The sequence below is a fragment of the Anolis carolinensis genome, unplaced genomic scaffold (assembly GCF_035594765.1).
Source record: "Anolis carolinensis isolate JA03-04 unplaced genomic scaffold, rAnoCar3.1.pri scaffold_18, whole genome shotgun sequence".
NCBI lineage: Eukaryota > Metazoa > Chordata > Lepidosauria > Squamata > Dactyloidae > Anolis > Anolis carolinensis.
This window is the reverse complement of record NW_026943828.1, coordinates 5,618,689-5,640,864: the sequence shown is the minus strand read 5'-3', so window position 1 is coordinate 5,640,864 and position 22,176 is coordinate 5,618,689. Positions and strand designations below refer to the sequence as shown.

General features: G+C 45.7%; 4 protein-coding genes across 5 annotated transcripts in view; 1 reads left to right on the top strand and 3 right to left on the bottom strand.

Annotated features, from left to right (window-relative positions):
• The window catches only part of LOC134294681 (loricrin-like), a 676,447-nt gene that overhangs the window by 268,616 nt on the left and 385,655 nt on the right, over positions 1-22,176 (bottom strand). The window lies entirely within an intron of this gene.
• Positions 1-22,176, top strand: part of LOC134294654 (zinc finger protein 658B-like) — a 334,996-nt gene that overhangs the window by 108,782 nt on the left and 204,038 nt on the right. The window lies entirely within an intron of this gene.
• LOC134294687 (zinc finger and SCAN domain-containing protein 2-like) overlaps positions 1-22,176 on the bottom strand; it is a 105,977-nt gene that overhangs the window by 52,436 nt on the left and 31,365 nt on the right. The window lies entirely within an intron of this gene.
• LOC134294667 (zinc finger protein 135-like) lies at positions 8,936-13,696 on the bottom strand. Its single transcript, XM_062966260.1, has one exon. It carries the CDS (start codon positions 12,474-12,476, stop codon positions 11,115-11,117), a length of 1,362 nt encoding a protein of 453 aa, XP_062822330.1. The 5' UTR covers positions 12,477-13,696; the 3' UTR covers positions 8,936-11,114.

The following is a 22,176-nucleotide window of genomic DNA, read 5'->3' as shown; positions in this document are numbered from 1 at the left end:
CTTCATTTTATTTATTCAATTAATTAATTAATTTATACACCGCTCTTCCTCTTACATTTTCCCCATCATCATTCTCTTCTCCAAACTTTCCTGTCTTCTCATGACGTGGCCCAGGGTTCTCCATTGCTGCCCCCAGTGGCACAGCCGGTTAAACCGCTGAGCTGCTGAACTTTCTGACTGAAAGGTCAGCGGTTCAAATCCAGGGAGCGGGGTGAGCTCCCGCTGTTAGCCTCAGCTCTTGCCTACCTAGCAGTTCGAAAACATGCCAATGTGAGTAGATCAATAAGTACCGCTCCGGCGGGAAAGTAACGCTGCTCCATGTGGCCATGCTGGCCACATGACCTTCGAGACGTCTACGGACAATGCTGGCTTTTTGGCTTAGAAATGGAGATGAGCCCCAACCCCCAGAGTTGGACACGACTGGACGTAACGTCAGTGGAAGTCTTTACCTTTTATTTTATAAAATGTTTATTATATATTATTGTATTCCTTTTATGTGCTTGTGGACGTAAGCGTTTCTTGCGGTTTTTGGCTATTCCTGGGTTGTATTGCCTTGGAATCTGATTGAGGGATTTGAACTCCGGTTGGATGTTGCTTCTTGCTAAACCCTTTTGGGATATACTTCCTATTTCCCCGTTCCGGAATTTTCCTAATCCTTTCGATATTTTACACTGAACTGCTTGCTTCTCCCTCTTCTGGGCTTCGGTGTGGGGCTGTGATCATTGGGGTTTCCAGGCCTGGGGGGCATCAATCTCCTGCCCCCTCTCACCAAAGGGAGTCGGAGCGGCTTGCAACAATACAAACAGTATAAACAAAGTCAATGAGGATAAATATAGAAACAATCTAAACGTTAAGTAAACAACAACAAAGCAAAATACATAGAAAATGCAAATGACACATATTAAGTACGTACCAAGAGGTGTCATCCATAAATAAGATAAGATACAACAGAATAAGTAATACTTACCCAATGCTCCCATGGAAACATGCCCACAGATGGCACCAAATTCCAAAGCTCCAGATGAGCTCACCCAGCGGTTTCATGTGGATGTCCAATAACATGGGGGAAGGAATCGAGCCTTGCGGCACCCCACAAGCCAAAGGCCAAAGGTCCGAGCAGGTGTCCCCCAGCACCCCCATCGGGCGCCTCTCAGAGTCCCCTTTGTCCCCACAAAGCAAAGCCAAAGGGGTCACCAGCTCCCAAAAAGCCATGTCATTGAGAGTGAACCCTACAAAACCCCACAACGCAATGGCTGTGGGGCCGAGAAGGTGCCCCCCAAAAATACATTCCCACGAGGCATCCCAGAAGGAGACCGTGGTCTACAGTATTGAAGGCCAAGAGCTCGAACACTGTTTCCATCCTAAATATCTTGGTGTCACCTTAGATCGAACACTAACATATAGGAAACGTGGCATGAACACCAAGCACAAAGTAGCGCAGATCAAAAGACAACCCGGCAAGGTGGCACTCCCTGGAGGAATCCTCCCCCTTGTGTGACTGTGGAGCAGAACAAACAACTCCGCATATGTATGCTTGCCTACAATGCCCTGCCTCATGCACGGAGGAGGAGTTGTTCAAAGCTACGGACAATGCGGTCGCTGTTGCCCACTTTTGGTCTAAAACTATTTAGCTGCTTGCAATTTCTATTATTTCATCACTTTTAAATTTATTTATTATGCACTGCTTTTGACACGAAATAAATAAGGGAGCTGAGGGGTCCAAGAGAACCAAGAGGGACACCCTCCCCCCGTTTAGGTCCCTCTGCTCCTCCCCTCCTCCCCACAGGAGGAGCGAAGAAGACTCACCGGGATGTGGAGCAAACCGGGCGACACAGCGACAGGCTGCAAAAGCAAAGGGCAAGGAGCAAGAATCAGGGGAGAGAGACACCGACTGCCTGCCTTCCTGCTGTAAACGGGAAAGTGAGCTTCCGAAGGGAATGGCCTTCAGGGGGAGATGCTGCAGCACATCTCAAGGGTCTCCATGGCGCCCCCTGCAGGCACGGAACAGCCATCCAGGGAGGGAGGGGGAGGGAGGGAGAGCTCAGCTGGTGGGCAGGACCAGAGGAGGGGCAGGACAGGAAATCCATTATCATAATATAATTATATAATAATAATAATAATAATAATAATAATAATAATAATAATAATAATAATAATAATGAAGCTGTATGGGAAAACAGAAACTGAAATCCAGTCTCTGACTAACACTGTCCGAATTTTTAGCACTGATATCAGCATGGAGCTTGGTTTGGACAAATGTTCGACCGTGGCATTGAAGAAGGGAAAAATCATTGAAAGTGAGGGCATAAATATGCCTAATGGCCAAACAATAAAGTGTCACCAGCCAGAGGCCTATAAATATCTGGGCATATTACAGCTGGACAACATCAAGCATGAACATGTGAAAACTGTGGTCAGCAAAGAATACACACAAAGGGCCAGAAAAATTCTCAAAAGCAAGCTCAATGGAGGCAACACCATCAAGGCCACAAACACCTGGGCCATACCTGTCATAAGATATACTGCTGGCATTATAAATTGGACACAGATGGAACTGGACAATTTGGACAGAAAAACAAGAAAACTCATGACCGTTCATCATTCCCTGCACCCTCGCAGTGATGTTGACCGGCTATATCTGCCTCGAAGATCAGGGGGCAGAGGACTCTTGCAAGTAAAACAAGCAGTCAAAGAAGAAGAACATGCCCTGGCAGAATATGTCAAGCAAAGTGAAGAACCTGCTTTGATTGAAGTCAAAAATCAGAAACTCCTCAAAGCACAGCAGACAAAGAATCAGTACAAGAAAACCGCACTACAAACTAGAGCTGACAGCTGGCACAACAAAACATTGCATGGAAAGTTCCTTGACAAAATTGGAGGAAAAGCTGACAAGGAGAAGACCATGAATGGGACCCTGAAGAAGGAGACAGAAGGCTTGCAGCCCAGGAGCAAGCCATCAGAACAAATGCAATTAAGGCCAAGATCGAAAAATCAGCAATAACCCAAAATGCAGACTGTGCAAGGAAACCAACGAAACCATGGATCATATCCTCAGCTGCTGTAAGAAAATCGCACAGACAGGCTACAAACAGAGGCAAAACTATGTGGCCCAAATGATTCATTGGAACTTATGTCTCAAGTACCACCTCCCAGCAGCAAAGAACTGGTGGGATCACAAACCTGCAAAAGTCTTGGAAAATGAGCACACAAAGATACTGTGGGACTTCCGAATCCAGACTGACAAAGTTCTGGAACACAACACACCAGATATCATAGTTGTGGAAAAGAAAAAGGTTTGGATCATTGATGTTGCCATCCCAGGTGACGGTCGCATTGACGAAAAACAACAGGAAAAACTCAGCCGCTATCAGGACTTCAAGATTGAACTTCAAAGACTCTGGCAGAAACCAGTGCAGGTGGTCCCAGTGGTGATGGGCACATTGGGTGCCGTGCCATAAGATCTCAGCCGGCATTTGGAAACAATAGACATTGACAAACTCACAATCTGCCAACTGCAAAAGGCCACCCTACTGGGATCTGCGTGCATCATCCGAAAATACATCACAGAGTCCTAGACACTTGGGAAGTGTTTTACTTGTGATTTTGTGACACGAAATCCAGCATGTCTATCTTGTTTGCTGTGTCATACAATGTTGTTGTGTCAATAATAATAATAATAAATTTATTTTTGCATGCTGCCTCCATCTCCCCAGCAGGGGACTCGGGGCGGCTCACACGGGGAACAAGCCCAATATAATCACATAAAATCATATAATAATAATTTAGACATCAGACAACACAATTTAAAAACAATTTAAACAGGTCATAGTTAAAATCGACAAAGTTAAAATGTTAAACAATCATCCGGGCATTAAAGGTCCAATATAGGATCACATCTGGGCGATAATTAAAACTGATTTAGGGAGTGTCCATTTACAAATAGGACATACATCAAATAGATACAACCGGTAAGGAAGATGAATCTGAACGGGAATCAAACTCAAAAGTGAGCAGGGCAAGTTTCAGTGTAGACATGGACCAGGTTATAACAGACTTGTCTACTCAAAAGCACAACAGAACAGCCATGTTAAAGCGGTACCTAGAATTTATTTATTTATTTATATATTTATTTACAGTATTTATATTCCGCCCTTCTCACCCCGAAGGGATCACATTACACATAGAAGGCAAACATTCAATGCCTTGACATAGAACAAAGACAAACGCAGGCTCCGAGCTGGCCTCGAACTCATGACCTCTTGGTCAGAGTGATTTGTTGCAGCTGGCTGCTCACCAGCCTGCGCCACAGCCTGGGCCCTACTCCACAGATGCAACTGTCTTTCAAGCTGCTTACGTGAGCAGCGAGCCAGGCTCTTAATGGTCGGGAACTCAATCTGACCCGGCCTTCGATCCCACAACCTCTCAGTCAGTCGTGATTTATTGCAGATGGCTACTAACCGGCTGCACCACAGCCCGGCCTGGGATGCCAAGGTGGCCGTGTTGGGTCTGTGTGCCAAGTGAGTCCCAGGCCCTTCGTTGTTGGCGTTCACAGGGCTCTTGGATTGCAGCAGAACTATACGTTCCACTCCCTACGACTCCTCTCAGTCAGGGTCAGGACTCCCCAAACCTCAATCTCCAGTTGCTGTGTGCCACAGGAAAGAATAGGAAAGGGTTAAGGGAGAGGCAGTGGGCGGGGCCATGCCAATTCCCTTCTACGTCCTATCCTTTTCTATGGCGCACAGCAAACAGAGGAACTGGTCAGCAGCAGAACATACTAGAGGGGGGGGGCGTCTGGGGAGAATTTCTATGAGTTGTAGGGACTGGGATGTATAGTTCACCCACAATCTAACAGCACTCTGAACTCTAGCAATGATGGAATTGGGCCAGACTTGGCCCACAGAAACCCCATGACCAGCAAAAAATACGGGAGGTCTTTGGGGGGAATTCACCTTGATTTGGGGGAGTTGTAGTTCACCTCCATCCAGAGCGCACTGTGAACCCAAACACGGAGGGATCTGGGCCCAACTTGGCACACAGACCTGATATGCCGAGATTTGATGACTGGAGGGGTTTGGGTGAGGGTAGTGACCATTCCAGCCCCAGCTTCTGCCAACCTAGCAGTTCGGAAACATGCAAATGTGAGTAGATCAATAGGTATCGTTCCGGCAGGAATGTAACATTGGTGCTCCATGCAGTCATGCCAGTGACCACAGGACCTTGGAGGCGTCTACGAACGTTGGCTCTTCGGCTTAGAAATGGAGATGAGCACCAACCCCCAGAGTCAGACACGACCGGACTTAACATCAGGGGAAAACCTTTCCCTTTACGTAGAGGCATCACACTGGCAACGAAGGTCCACGTAGCTAAGGCAATGGTATTCCCAGTAGTGACCTATGGATGCGAGAGAGAGCTGGGCCATAAGGAAGGCTGAGCGAAGGAAGAACTGTGGTGTTGGAGGAAAGTCCTGAGAGTGCCTTGAACCGCGAGAAGATCCGACCAGTCCATCCGCCAGGAAAGAAGGCCCGACTGACTGCTCACGGGAGGGAAGGAGATGAGAGGCAAAGGTGAAGCCCTTTGGCCACGTCATGAGAAGACAGGAAAGTTTGGAGAAGAGAATGATGATGGGGAAAAGGGAAGGAAAAGGGAAGGAAAAGGGAAGAGGGGCCGACCAAGAGCAAGGTGAGTGGATGGTATCCTTGAAGAAACTAACTCCACCTTGAAGGAGGTGCGGGTGGCCTGGGCCGACAGGGAGCTCTGGCCTGGGCTGGTCCAGGAGGTCACCAAGAATTGGAAGGGACCGAACGAAGAAACAACAGAACAATATAATAATATTAAAATAGAATAGAAAAATAAAGAATATAATATAGAATAATCCTATAATAAATAATATAATAATAAAATACAATAATAGAATATAGTAATATAACAATAATATAAACATATTACAGTAGTCTCACTTATCCAACGTACTGGATTATCCAACGCATTTTTGTAGTAAATGTTTTCAATACATTGTGATATTTTGGTGCTAAATTTGTAAATACAGTAATTACTACCTATCATTACTGCGTGTTGAACTACTTTTTCTATCAAATTTGTTGTTTTGGTGCTTAATTTTAAAAATCATAACCTAATTTGATGTTTAATAGGCTTTTCCTCAATCCCTCCTTATTATCCAACATATTCGCTTATCCAACATTCTGCCGGCCCGTTTATGTTGGATAAGTGAGACTCTACTGTAATAGAATAATAATACCAGTGTTACGAACCCAAAGGGTTCCTGTTCTTTTGATGGATGCAGAGTGTTTAGGGAATCGTGAGGAAAATCCTGAGCGTGCCTTGGACCTTGGCAAGAAGATCCGACCAGTCCATCCCCCAGGAAATAATGCCGAGTGGCTGCTCACTGCAGGGAAGGAGATGAGAGGCAAAGCTGAAGTATTTTGGCCACATCATGAGGAGACAGGAAAGCTTGGAATAGATCACGATGCTGGGGAAAAAGGAAGGAAAAAGGAAGAGAGGCCGACCAAGGGCGAGATGGATGGACGGTGTCCTTGAAGTGACTGGCTTGACCTTGAAGGAACTGGAGGCGGTGACGGCCGACAGGGAGCTCTGGCCTGGACTGGTCCATGGGGTCACAAAGAGTCGGAGACGACTAAACGACTGAGCAGCAGCAGAGGGATCAGTGAGGCGCTTTTAGAGACCAAATTTGGTTTTAACACTTTTCATGTAACATTTATTGATAATCACATCAGAATCCTATCAAAATCACATCTAGAGAGAGCTCTCACCCACACGCACATGCATACATCCATACTCACACTCACAGACCCTGCCCAGAAGAGGTGATCAGGTTCTCCCGACAGGTGTGGACGCTCCGTAGTCACAGGTCCAGAAAGTGTGCTGAATCTTTGAGGCCCCTGCATTGGATGCCCTAAAGTTTAGTCCTTCTTTCGGGGAACGTGCTGTTCCTTCCGTTCTTATGGCATGGTTTCAAAACATTCTCCATCTCAGGCTGTAGGACTTATGGGGTCCCACTTGCACACGTTATTGTCCATTGTTATTCGGATACGCCTTACTGGGCCCTCGTTCCGTCTTGCCAGGTGAGAGACGCCTTGTTGGTTCCTCGCTTCATGTCATGATCCCCATCTCATGCCATCTCCGGACACAAAGCGCTGGCACAGAGCACATGACCATGGGCCAAAAGGGAGGACAGGACATACGAACCAGCCATAAAACTCAATTGCCCCGAGGTGGGGAAAAGGGACTCTGGAAGGTGGGAATGGGCAACCTCCAGGTGCCAGGACTCCAGGGTGATTTGATACTGTAGCTAAGCCTATATATACGGGCAGTAGAGCAGACTCATATTCCGAACAATAATGCCGTAGGTATCTCCAGCCCTTGTGTGTCTTGGCGTATTGTTTAAAAGAAGACTAACCCACACCACACAGTTGGAGCTGACAAGCCTCACACCCAACTGGATACAATTCAAGCCTTGGACAACTTATCAGAACCCAACTCATCAGAATCCAACTCAACTCAATGGAACCCAAGACAACTCAACTGAACCCAACTCAACTCATCAGAACCCAAATTAATACAACTCAAATCTTGGACAACTCAACGGAACCCAACTCAAGTCAAGTGAACTCAACTTGACTCAAATGAACCCAAGTCAACTCATCAGAATCTGATGCCATGATCCCCATCGCATGCCCTCTCCGGACACAGAGCACTGACGGAGAGCACAAGGCCATGGGCCAAAAGGGAGGATAGGACACATGAACCAGCCATAAAACCCAAGGTGCCCTGAGGTGGGGGGAAAGGGACTCTAGAGTGATTGATGGTACGGTAAAGGTCAAGGTTTCCCCTGACGTTAAGTCCAGTCGTGTCCGACTCTGGGGGTTGGTGCTCATCTCCATTTCTAAGCCAAAGAGCCGGCGTTGTCCGTAGACACCTCCAAGGTCATGTGGCCGGCGTGACTTAATGGAACGCCATTACCTTCCCGCCGGAGCGGTACCTATTGAGGTAGTACTCACATTTGCATGTTTTCGAACTGCTAGGTTGGCAGAAGCTGGAGCTAACAGCGGGCACTCACTTTGCTCCCCGGATTTGAACCTGGGACCTTTTGGTCTGCAAGTTCAGCAGCTCAGCGCTTTAACACACTGAGCCACCGGAGGCTCCTGATGATACTGTAGCTAGGCCTATATACACGGGCAGTGGAGCAGACTCTTGTATTCTGAACATTAAAGCCGTATGGGATCTTCAGCCCTTGTGTGCCTGGGCTCTCTTTCAAAGACTAACCCACACCAACTCAGTTGGAGCTGACAAGCCTTACAATTTGCTCTAAATCCCTTACTCTCTGTAGCTTCTGCCTGCACCAGCCTGGAGGAAGGAGAGAGAGAGGACCAACTCGCAGGCATTTTGGGGGAAGAAGCAGGCTCCGAAGGAGGAGAGGGGGCAGGATCTCACACTCCCTTGAATGCAGCTCCCCCCCCCCCCCCCCCGATCCAAGTGGGTCACACCAGCCCCGGGGGGCAAGAGGCTAGCTCCGGCCTTCCAGCGGCCACTCCGTCTCCTCAGGCCATCTCCCCCGGCCTTTCTGCGGCAGCCCCTTCCTCCCATCCCGTTGGAGCTGACAAGCCTCACTCTTCACCGCCCAAGTCCGACCCATGTCACGCTTTGCGTGAACTCCGTTTTCTTTTGAGGCCCGTTTCTTCTTTCTTCAGAAACACCCACACAAACACACTCCCGTTTCTTACACACACGCCCTGGATACATCAATACTACTTTATTGTATCACATGTCTGATTCAGTGTCAATTCTATGTATATAATCAGTTTAATATAGTTATATGTAGCGGAAAAGCGAACCGCTCACACAGATTTAAATACCGGGAACTTTGTCAAAGCGCTATGGATCCAATCTGAGCCCAGTAGAGTTTAAAACAAGTACCTTTATTATACTGCAGTATAGACGGACGGACAAATCAAAGGTGACCGCCGTGAAGAACATTGGAAATGAAGCTCAATATATCCTCATGTTCCTCATTTCTTTGGAACAGTACAGAGTGTTGCAAGCGTACTTCCTTTATCATGAACAACATTTGTAGAAAAACATGTTGTTCACTTATGTTCCAGTAAGTAGCTTAACCACATTAACCACATCGGCCGACCACAAGATGTTCCAGAAACATAGTGGCGACATACGGACACTTGCCTCTCCTCTGGAAGAAGGCAGGTTGCATCTTTAATAGAATAAGTTGAAGCGGACACCTTAATAATGCATAATTAAAAGCAATCAGAAATAGAATAGAAATAGAATAGAAATGCAGGCCCTTTGGCCCATCAACCCTCTCAATAGAGTCAACATACATCACAGTTCAGAATTGCGTTTCTAAGTATTGCAATTTGTTTTCAAATACAGAAAATCGATCAGTCACTCCTTGTAGCCCTCACCTTACTATTGGGTGCATCAATAGATGTAAACATGCTGCTGCCGCTTTGGGTGAATATCCGTTGATTTCATCACACCAGTGACGTTCTGTCGGGCTGCTTCCTTCTGCGGCCACGCTCTGACGTTCTCCACCAACCTCTTGGATCCTAACAAAACCTTTCTTACTTCTTTCCTCATAACTCTCCAAATGTTTCTTCACCTGCTGATTTGTTTTTACTAGTATATTTAATTTTTCCCAATTAATTCCTTATCTTATAGTTATGGATAACTTTTTAAACTTCAAGTCTATTTCACTGTCTCCATTCTCCACCACTTACACCAAATTCCCAGTTTCATCATCTTGAACAAAAGTTATGTTACATTTACATTTCAACCGAATGTTTGTTTATCGGGTTCTATTATATTTCCATCAGACCATAACATTAGCTGAGCAGGAGTAACACAAACACATCCCATTCCTGTATCTTGTGTGAATGTATCACATCTTCCATGTTTATAGCACACGTGGTCCTATCTGTGTGAGGTGTGGTGAGCACACATAATCTGCTGCCCGCGCTTCCCATTGTTTTATATCCATTGTGGTGTTTCCTTTATAAATCTTTATATCTGAGCACAATATCTTATTTGACATTAAAGAAGGCAAACAGAATATCCCACTGACTACTACAAGGGTTGTTGTTGTGTCACAAACGATTATCTAAATTGTGTCTTATTTTCTACTCACTGATCTCACAGACCTCACTCTTCCCTGAACACTCGGCATCCAAAGAACAGGAAACCTTTGGGTTCAGAACAAAACAAGTTGACAGTTTCAGCAGTTTTGTCCCTTATAAATCCCCCTCTTTGTGGCAAAAAAAAAATAAAATAAAAAAGAGAGATTAAAAGCAACATTACAAAAAAGGCAGAAATTGTATATAATGCTTCAACTACACATGAAACTAACTACTACATGAGATACAAAACTAAATCAGAAACAAACAGACCCGCGAAACAGTTACCTTCATAGACACACAACTGAACTAACAAACAGACAGGGATAAATGCCTAAAGGCCTCATTCTGTTAATTTTTATCTCTCATTATTCTACTCCATTTAGATAATATAATTACTTCCAGAATGGAACATACAGAGTTCTCTCACTACTTCGCTCTTTGCGGATTCGCTGTTTTGCAGTTTTTCAATGAACTCTAAAAGACTACTATAAATAATAAAAAAATTACAATGTACAGCCTAAGGAAGGGAGGAAGGAGAAGCCAAAGGGAGAGAAAAGGAGCCCAAGCGGCAACAAGAGGAGAAGGAGGCGATTGATCAACACATGATTTCTTGATAAAGACTTAAAATAGTGTATAACTACTAAAATAATGTAGAAATATATAGCATCCCTACTTTGCGGATTTTCACTTATTGCGGGTGGTTCTGGAACCTAACCCCCGGGATAAGTGAGGGAACACTGTAGTTTTAGTTCAATCTTTCTACAATACACCACATGTGATGAAATGTCCCAACTTTGAGCTTGCATTTCCAAAATTTGCAAGAGTTGCTTTTGTACATGTTAGAATGAGACTCTGGTGTCAATTAACACCATTCTCTCCAGGGTGAATTCTATGATGTCTATGTATAATCTTATTCTGTGAAAAACTCTGTCCACACTCCATGCATTTCTATGGTTTCTCCCCAGTGTGAGTCCTTTGATGTTTACGTAGATATCCACTATGACTGAAGGTATGTCCACACTCCAGGCATTTATAGGGTTTCCCCCCAGTGTGAGTCCTTTGATGTTCACGTAGACCTGAACTATGAGCAAAGCTGTGTCCACACTCCAGGCATGTATAGGGTTTCTCCCCAGTGTGAGTCCTTTGATGTTTACGTAGATATCCACTATGACTGAAGGTATGTCCACACTCCAGGCATTTATAGGGTTTCTCCCCAGTGTGAGTCCTTTGATGTTCACGTAGACCTGAACTATGAGCAAAGCTGTGTCCACACTCCAGGCATGTATAGGGTTTCTCCCCTGTGTGAGTCCTTTGATGTGAACGTAGACCTGAACTCTGAGCAAAGCTCTGTCCACACTCCAGGCATGTATAGGGTTTCTCCCCAGTGTGAGTTCTTTGATGTGAACGTAGACTTGAACTATGAGCAAAGGTCTGTCCACACTCCAGGCATTTATAGGGTTTCTCCCCAGTGTGAGTCCTTTGATGTCCACGTAGACTTGAACTATGAGCAAAGCTCTGTCCACACTCCTTGCAGTTATAGGGTTTCTCCCCAGTGTGAGTCTTTTGATGTTCGCGTAGACCTGAACTATGAGCAAAGCTGTGTCCACACTCCAGGCATGTATAGGGTTTCTCCCCTGTGTGAGTCCTTTGATGTGAACGTAGACCTGAACTATGAGCAAAGCTGTGTCCACACTCCAGGCATGTATAGGGTTTCTCCCCTGTGTGAGTCCTTTGATGTGAACGTAGACTTGAACTATGAGCAAAGCTCTGTCCACACTCCCGGCATGTATAGGGTTTCTCCCCAGTGTGAGTACTTTGATGTTGACGTAGAGCTGAACTATCAGCAAAGCTCTGTTCACACTCCAGGCAGTTATAGGGTTTCTCCCCAGTGTGTGTCCTTTGATGTTTACGTAGAGTTGAACTAGCAGAAAAGCTCTGTCCACACTCCAGGCATTTAAAGGGTTTCTCCCCACTGTGAGTCCTTTGATGTATTTGTAAGCCTCCATTCTGAGGAAATCTCTGTCCACACTCCAGGCATATATAGGGTTTCTCCCCAGTGTGAGTCCTTTGATGTGCATGGAGGGTTGAATTATGAGCAAAGCTTTTTCCACACTCCAGGCAGTTATAGGGTTTCTCCCCAGTGTGAGTCCTTTGATGTCTTTGTAAGTGTCCATTCTCAGTGAAGCTCTGTCCACACTCCAGGCAGTTATAGGGTTTCTCCCCAGTGTGAGTCCTTTGATGTCTCTTCAGCTTTCCATGCTGACTAAAGCTCTTTCCACATTCGATACATTTATATGCTTTCTCCTCCATGTCGTGTTATGTACATTTAATTGCAATATGGACACTTGACTCTTGTTTTTCCCTTTCTGGTTACTCACAGCACTGGGTTCAAATTACAGGAAAGTAGATTCCTCCTGAACATTAAGAACTTCCTGACTGTACGAGTTGTTCAGCAGTGGAACTCTCTGCCTCAAAATGTAGTGGAGGCTCCTTTGGAATCCTTTAAACAGAGGCTAGATGCTCATCTGTCAGGGGTACTTTGCACTTTTCCTGCACGGCAGAGGCCTGGACTGGGTGCCTCACGCAGTCTCTTCCGACTCTATGGTTCTACTCTATAATCCAAAGTGAATGTAGGAATTCAGCAAGATCAGACCCTTGAGAGGAATCCTTTTTCCTAGGGGACTGGTTTCCTTACTGCACTTTGGTTTCCAAATTCCTTAATATCTACTAGAAGCTGGTTCGTTTCCCATCACGGCAGGGGTGGCTCCAGAGAACTCTCGTGTCCTGGTCAAGAAAGAAGAAGCAAAAGGTTAGACATGAAGCCGCATACCTCTGGCTCAAGGTAAACAAAGCGAAAAAGGAAAGAAGAAAGGAAAGGTGGAAGGAAGGGAGGAAACACAGAAGGAGAGGATAAGAGAAGGAAGGAATCACGGAAGGAAGGAACTGAACCCTTTTCCCATATTGGAGGACCACACTAATTTCATTGGGTCAAATCCAAACGTGGTTAAAGGAACACAAGGCAGGCAGAACTCCTTCCAACATTCAAGGGTGTAACATATTCTGGATCATGGGTTTCCGTGAATTACCAGCATTGTGCTAAATGCTCAAAGGAACAAGGATTTCTTTATTGATTACGTCATTATCTCTCATGCCACAGGGACTCCCGACTCTGCTTCCACAGCATCTCAAAGGGTCACTCCGGCCACATTTCCCAAATGAATCTTCCAAACTAACAAGGACCTGCATTCCTAACTGGCTAATTCAAAGCCACGTTGAGATTGACAAGGAGGAGGAGCCGGGTGCTTCTCCCTCAGCGCATCTGCCAGTGGTGAAGCATGAGCTTGCCCTCCCTCAATTGCAGCCTTGTTTCCTCAAGGAAGCTTCTGGCCCTCCCACCCCTGTGATCCCAGCCCAAAGGAGTAGGAGGAGGAGGAGAAGAGAGAGGAGGGAGTAGGGCAGCCTGAGAGGGAGGGAAGGAAGGAAGGAGAGAAAAGGGGTTTCCATGCGGAAAGACCTTTGAACCCTCTCCTGCCCAGCCCACATTCCTGGGACTTGCACCCACCCTGCCCACTTTTTGTAAAGACCTAAAATCTTGTTTGTTCCAATGTGCCTTTGATTGATTCAGTTCACTAAATGACTGGATCTCTCTAGCCATAACTTAATTCTCGGCCCTTGCACTTTACTATTGTCCCTGCCCTGGATTTGTACTGTACTAATCTGATTGGCCCTTCCAGCCTTAACTTATCATCTGCTTTGCCATCAGCCCTGCCCTCTTAGCTGTATTGCACAGGCCTTTCCCTTGCCCCAGCTCGGAGTTTCAGGGCCAGAAAATTAGATGGAGGAGGCAACAGAATGGTTTGCCCCAAGGCAGCATTCTTGCACCGACATTATTTAACATCTTCAGGAACAATCAGCCACTACCACCACTCACAAAGAGTTTTATATATGCTCATGACCTGGGCCTAACAACACAAGCGAAAGATTTTGAAACAGTTGAAAGCCAACTCACTACTGCCTTGAAAGATCTCTCCAGCTACTAAAAAGAGAACCACCTGAAGCCTAATCCTGCCAAGACACAAGTGTGTGCTTTCCACCTACGTAACCGTGAAGCCAACAGGAGACTGAAAGTTACTTGGGAAGGCCAAGAACTCAGACACTGTTTCCATCCTAAATACCTTGGTGTCACCTTAGATCGAACACTAACATATAGGAAACACTGCATGAACACCAAGCACAAAGTAGCTGCACGCAACAACATCCTGCGGAAACTTACTGACAGTGCATGGGGAGCAGACCCACAATTAATAAGAACATCAGCCCTGGCCTTGTCTTTCTCAACTGCTGAGTACGCCTGTCCTGTCTGGCACAAGTCTGGCCATGCGAAGCAGGTGGACATAGCACTGAACGAAACATGCAGAATCATCACAGGAGGCCTTAAACCTACACCTGATGATAAACTCTACAAGTTAGCTGGCATTGCCCCTCCTGACGTGCGACGGGAAGTTGCTGCTAATGGTGAGAGAAATAAGGTCGAACATTGTGAAAGCCACCCACTGCATGACTATCAGCCTCCTCCCAGTAGACGCAAGTCAAGGAAGGGCTTCATGAGAACCACCACTCCTCTCGATGTTCCTCCAGCAACAGCAAGGGTGTCCCTCTGGGCAGCTAAACCAGGCAATTCCAACTGGATGGCCCCCCACGAGGGTCTTCCTTCCTCCAGGGCCAAACCAAGAATGGGCATCTTGGAAGTCCCTGAACAGACTCAGAAGCGGAGTGGGCAGATCAAAAGACAACCTGGCAAGGTGGTACTACCTGGAGGAATTCTCCCCCTTGTGTGACTGTGGAGCAGAACAAACAACTCAGCATAAGTATGCTTGCCCACAATGCCCTGCCTCATGTATGGAGAAGAAGTTGTTTAAAGCTATCGACAATGCAGTCGCTGTTGCTCGCTTTTGGTCTAAAACTATCTGTTAGTGATTCCGTTATTTTATCACTTTTGGACTTGTTTGATGTGCACGAAATAAATAAACATCTGCTGGGAAGTAGCAGCCAATAATGAAAGGACCAAGGCAGTGACATCTCTGGCCCATCCTCTGTTCAGATATCAGTCAACAACAACAACAACAACTCTTTATTGATTAGTCAATTTTGACCATATCAAAACATGTGAAACATACAAAATGTACACACTTACCCATACATGCAGTAAAACCATGTAAAAAAAAAGCATCCGGGCCTACTAGCCTACCAACCCACTCCTAGGTAGTTGTGCAAATACAGAATAAAAAGATTAAAATTAAAATTAAGGTAAGCTTTAAGCGGGAGCAAGGGTAAGTAAAACTAGTGGCTTGTCCATAGTAAATTCTAAATTTGGATTTTGTTATTGGCAATAATATCACAGCTGTCTGATTCCATCTTCTCACGGATGGCCAGCGCTTTTTGTGTAAAAAGGGTCAGTTTTAAAATAGAGTTTTTATCTGAACCCTGTAGAAGGATGTGCAGTTTCTCCTTATTCTCTAAATGAGTATGGTTCTCCAGCAGAGGCTCTAAATCAGGGGTCCTCAAACTTTTAAAGCAAAGGGCCGGTCTACAATCCTTCAGACTATGGAGGGGCCGAATTATCATTTGAAAAAAAATACGAACAAATTCCTATGCACACTGCACATGTCTTATTTGTAGTGCAAAACAACAACAACAATGAAAGAACAATACAATATTTAAAAATGAAAACAATCTTAACCAACATAAACCGATCAGGATTTCAATGGAAAGTGTGGGCCTGCTACTGGCCAATGAGATAGTCAAGTTAATTAGGATTGTTGTTGTTGTTGTTGTTGTTGTTGTTGTTGTTGTTGTTGTTGTTGTGTGCCTTCAAGTCATTTCAGAATTTGGGTGAGCCTAAGTCTAAAATTAATTATTTACTTACTACATTTATTTACTACATTTATATCCCACCCTTCTTACCCTGAAGGGGATTCAGAGCAGCTGTATGTACATACAATATATTATATTATTAGCATAGCACAATATTAGCATTATACATTACTATATTGAACTATACCACTATACTGTAATACTATATGTAATATATAACATATAATTAATATTATTATATGGTATTATTATTAGTATTATATTGTATAACATTATAATATTTTAATCAATATTATATGTATATGAAATATATTATATTATTAAAACTGATATAAAAATATATTATAAAACTGAGGGCGGGGGCCAGGTAAATGACCTTGGAGGGCCGCATTCGGCCCCCGGGCCTTAGTTTGGGGACCCCTGCTCTAAATAGAAAGATCGAATCCTGTTGTAATAGGAGCATTTTAAGAAAAAGTGTTCTGAGTCCTCCACTTCTGCACCTGCCAGATATCAGTCAGTATGCCTTAAATGAAGAAATAGCTTCCTAAGATCTGCAAGAGTCCAAAAGTGGCAGGCTAAAACCATGGCTGATACCGAATGGGAGACTCCCCCTGGGCACACACAAGACGGAGAGACTCAGAAGGCGCTGAACAGGCTGCGCTCTGGCACCACGAGACGCAGAGCCAACCTTCAGAAATGGGGCCTCATAGTGGAGTCCACGACATGCGAATGTGGAGGAGAGCAAACCACCGCCCACGGACTCCAATGCGGCCTGAGCCCCACCACGTGCACAAGGGAGGGCCTTCTCACAGCCACACCAGAGGCACTCACTCCCAGGGGCCAGGTTCTGGTCAAAGGACATTTAGTAGAAGGCCAAGGTTTTGTTTACTTTGTGTTTTTAAATACATGACCACTTGTACCCTAGGTTCGCTTCTGACACGATAAATATATAAATATTGGGAGGGGAGGGGTGGCCTGTAGCCCCGAAGGAAAAAAAGAAAGAAAGACGGCAGGACCAGGGCCCCAAAAGACCTCCACAGACCAGAGAGCCAATTGGCCAGAATTAAGGAGAGGTGTCAACAGGGAGGATGGCTGAGGCCTGCCTTGGGAGCCCTCCATTACGCCCAGCCCCTCCCCCCCAAAGAGAGAGAGAGAGAGAGAGAGAGAGAGAGAGAGAGAGATCTATACAGGTACTAAAAGGGGAAAATGTGTGAGTGTATATGTGGCTGAGGTATCCACTTACACAGACAGCCTCCCTCCGGCCTCCAGAAAGAGCTCTAGTTCCCACTGAGCAGGAGACACCCCGGCCCTCCCCCACTGACACGCAGGTTACAGGGAGTGCCACGAACACGCAGCCCAGACCCTGCCCGTGTCCCCCACAGACACCATCCTGCCCCCCACCCAAGGGAAGGAAGGCTTTCGTGTGGGGACCATTTCACCCTAGATGTTCTGTTTCTCCTCCAGAATGGACATCCCAGGGTTCCTTACTTTGCATGACCCCGCCCACTGCCTCTCCCTCAACCCTTTCCTATGGCACAAACAGAGGAACAAGATGTTTGGGGAGAATTTACACCATAATTTATAGGAGTTGTACTTGACCATCACCCAGACAGCACTGCCAACTCAACTAATGATGGATCTGGACCACACTTGCCACGGATGATGGGATTTGCGGTACCTTCACTGATACCGTGACCCCCACCAACAACCGACTTCAACTAAACTTGCCACAAAGAAGCCCCTTGACCAACTGAAGATACTGCAGGGGTCAGTGGGAATGGGCCTTGGTTTTGGGAGTTATAGTTCACCTGCAGCCAGAAAGCAGTGAACCCAGCTGAGGTCAGATCTGGACCACACTTGGCAGACAGGCCCTGAACGGCAAACTCAATTTCACTTGCTACTTGCAACATGTATTTAAGGACTACGAGGATTATGAGCAATTGTTCGTTATAGAATATCCTGCACCAAAGCCAGTGATTGCCTAATGAAATGTAAGTCAAGAGAACATTACTGTGATTATTGTGTATAAGGTTATGCATTGATTTAATGTTACTACAGTAGCATATCTATTTTATGTATGTTGTTGTTCTTTTTTACACATGGAAGTATAGTGCCAGAAACTTATCCCATACTGGAACACTAAGTTATATTTAAAGGCACTGAGAAGAATCAATCACCTGAAGAAGGTGTTCCAAACACCGAAACAAGGAATACACCTGGGATACCTTGTTGTGCCCTGGTCACCGTGCAGAACACCACCACAAACTCGGATGTGACACCACCACAATCTCTGACACCACTACAAACTCAGATGCCACAGATGGTCCTTCAGGATATGTAGATGTGACTTTTAAATCATCATATATTGGACTATTCTCCAAGCTAGGTAGAGATCAGAATATCCCCTATACGAAGAGAACCTGTGGGTGTCGTGAGGGAGATGCAGAAGTGGAGGACTCTGAACATTTTTTCTTAAAATGTCCCTACTACACCAGGATTCGATCTCTCTATTTAGACCCTCTGCTGGAGAATCAGACTCACTCAGAGAATAAGGAGGAATTGTACATCCTTCTACAGGGTTCAGATAAAAACCCCACTTGAAAACTGACCCCTTTTATGCAAAAAGCGCTGGCCATTCGTGAGAAGATGGCAGCTGAGAGCTGATACATTATTGCCATTAACAAAATCCAAACTTAAAATTTTCTATGGACAAGACACTTGTCCTCGTTCAAACCTTACCTTAGGAAATTACTAATTTTAACCTTTTTACTCTGTATTTGTCTAGGAGCGGGTTATTAGGCCGCAGGTCGTGATGTTTTGTATCTTTACATGGTTTTATTGTATGTAAGTGTGTACGAATTGTATGTTTTTCATGTTTTGATATGGTCAAAAGCGACTAATCAATAAAGAATTGTATTATTGGACTACAGTAGAGTCTCACTTATCCAAGCTAAATGGGCCGGCAGAAGCTTGGATAAGTGAATATCTTGGATAATAAGGAGGGATTAAGGAAAAGCTTATTAAACATCAAATTAGGTTATGATTTTACAAATTAAGCACCAAAACATCATGTTATACAACCATTTTGACAGAAAAAGTAGTTCAATACGCAGTAATGTTATGTTGTAATTACTGTATTTATGAATTTAGCACCAAAATATCACGATATATTGAAAACATTGACTACAAAAATGGCTTGGATAATCCAGAGGCTTGGATAAGCGAGGCTTGGATAAATGAGACTCTACTGTATTGTGTTTATTTTGAGGAGATTGAAGTCTCCCATTTGAAACCTATATGAATACGGACATTTATTCAGGATAGAGACAAGTTGTACCTTTATATTGTGCATATCTTCTTCCTCTATCTATCTATCTATCTATCTATCTATCCAGATAAGAAAAGTGAAAATCTGTTTGTGTGTATGTGGCACAAGTGTCTGCTCACAAAGACAGCCTCCCTCCGGCCTCCACAAACAGACTATAGTTCCCAATGCAGTGGAGCCACCACGTCACTTCCTCACCTGACTTTACGGGTTATAGCGAGTGCCACGAACATGCAGCCCAGACCCTGCCCGTGTCCCCCACAGACACCATCCTGCCCCCCACCCAAGGGAAGCAAGGCTTTCATGTGGGGACTATTTCCTCCTAGATGTTGTTTCTCCTCCAGAATGGACACCCCAGGCTTCCTAGATTTGCATGACCCCGCCCACCGCCTCTCCCTTGACCCTTTCCTACCCTATCCTGTGGCACAAAGTTCACAGAGGACTTGATCAGCAACAGAACATACTAGAGAAGTTTGGGGAGAATTCACACCATGCTTGACAAGAGTTGTACTTGACCGACATCCAGATAGTACTGTGAACCCAACCAAAAATACATCTGGACCACACTGGCCACGCATGATGGGACTTGCAGTACCTTCACTGACTCTGTGACCCCCTCTGGCAATGGACTGGGACTGGACTTACTTTATTCATTTACATTATTTCTACCCTGCGCTTCTCACGCGTTGGACTCAGGGCAGCTTACAAAACTGGCAATTAATGCCAATACACCATAATACAATAAATAAAACATTACAACAGTTAAATAACATAATGCTATACAAGACTTGGCACAGAGGAGCCCCATGACCAACTGAAGATACTGCAGGGATTGAGGGGAACGGGCCTTGGGTTTTGGAGTTGTAGTTCACCTGCAGCCAGAAAGTGCTGAACCCAGCTGAGGTCAGATCTGGACCAGACTTGGCACAGAGACCCAATATGGCCAGCTGTGCAGGCAGGCCTGGTTTAATAATAATAATAACAACAACAATGGCATTGAAGAAAGGAAAAATCATTGAAAGTGAGGGCATAAATATGCCTAATGGCCAAACAATAAAGTGTCACCAGCCAGAGGCCTATAAATATCTGGGCATACTACAGCTGGACAACATCAAGCATGAACATGTGAAAACTGTGCTCAGCAAAGAATACACAAAGGGTCAGAAAAATTCTCAAAAGCAAGCTCAATGGAGGCAACACCATCAAGGCCATAAACACCTGGGTCATACCTGTCATAAGATATACTGCTGGCATTATAAACTGGACACAGATGGAACTGGACAATTTGGACAGAAAAACAAGAAAACTCATGACCATTCATCATTCACTGCACCCTCGCAGTGATGTTGACCGGCTGTATCTGCCTAGAAGATCAGGGGGCAGAGGACTCTTGCAAGTCAAACAAGCCGTCAAAGAAGAAGAACATGCCCTGGCAGAAGATGTCAAGCAAAGTGAAGAACCTGCTTTGATTGAAGTCAAAAATCAGAAACTCCTCAAAGCACAGCAGACAAAAAACCAGTACAAGAAAACCGCACTACAAACTAGAGCTGACAGCTGGCACAACAAAACATTGCATGGAAAGTTCATGACAAAATTGAAGAAAAAGCTGACAAAGAGAAGACCTGGCTGTGGCTCACGAATGGGACCCTGAAGAAGGAGACAGAAGGCCTGATCCTTGCAGCCCAGGAGCAAGACATCAGGACAAAGGCCATTCAGGCCAAGATCGAAAAATCAGCTGAGGACCCAAAATGCAGACTATGCAAGGAAACTGATGAAACCATGGGTCATATCCTCAGCTGCTGTAAGAAAATCGCACAGACAGACTACAAACAGAGGCACAACTCTGTGGCCCAAATGATTCATTGGAACTTATGCCTCAAGTCCCACCTCCCAGCAGCAAAGAACTGGTGGGATCACAAACCTGCCAAAGTATTGGAAAATGAGCACGCAAAGATACTGCGGGACTTCCGAATCCAGACTGACAAAGTTCTGAGACACAACACACCAGACATCCTGGGAGTTGTAGTCCTCCCTCCCTCCCTCCGCCAGCCAAGGACGGGCCTGGCCCACACTCCCGCCGCCAACCGGGCCCCTCCGCCTCCCCCCCGGGCACCCCAGGCGAGCCCCCTCCCTCCCTCCCTCTCCCCACAGACCTCTCTCTCTCTCTCCGTCCTCTTCCCTCCGCCTCCTTCCTTCCGCCTCACAGACACAGACCAGGCCTTAGGCGAGGCGACGACGGCCGCCATCTTCCTCCTCGGCTTCCTCCTTCCCCGGAGCCCGCCCCCGCCCCTCCCATTGGCTGAGCCCGTGCCGCCCCGCCCACCGGAGGCCCCACATTGGCTGCCTGCCGCTCCCCCTCCTTTGATGGACGGGCGGCAGGGCGGGGCTCCTGAGCAGAGTTGCCCAACGTCACACCACACGTCACTCCTGACGGAGTTTCTGGGGGAGAACCGGGCATGATGGGAGTTGTAGTTCATCCCACACCTGATGTGTTTTGGACAATACTAAAAACACCGACTTGGTCAAATAACCTGGGCAACGCCGAGTTGTTATAATAATAATAATAATAATAATAATAATAATAATACTTTTAGAGAATGTTATTATATAATATTATTATCAAATATAGGAGCCTCCGGTGGCCTAGGGGATAAAAGCCTCGTGACTTGAAGGCTGGGCTGCTGACCTGAAGGCTGCCAGGTTCGAATCCCACCCGGGGAGAGCGCGGGTGAGCTCCCTCTGTCAGCTCCAGCTCCATGCGGGGACAGGAGAGAAGCCTCCCACAAGGAAGGTAAAAACATCAAGACATCC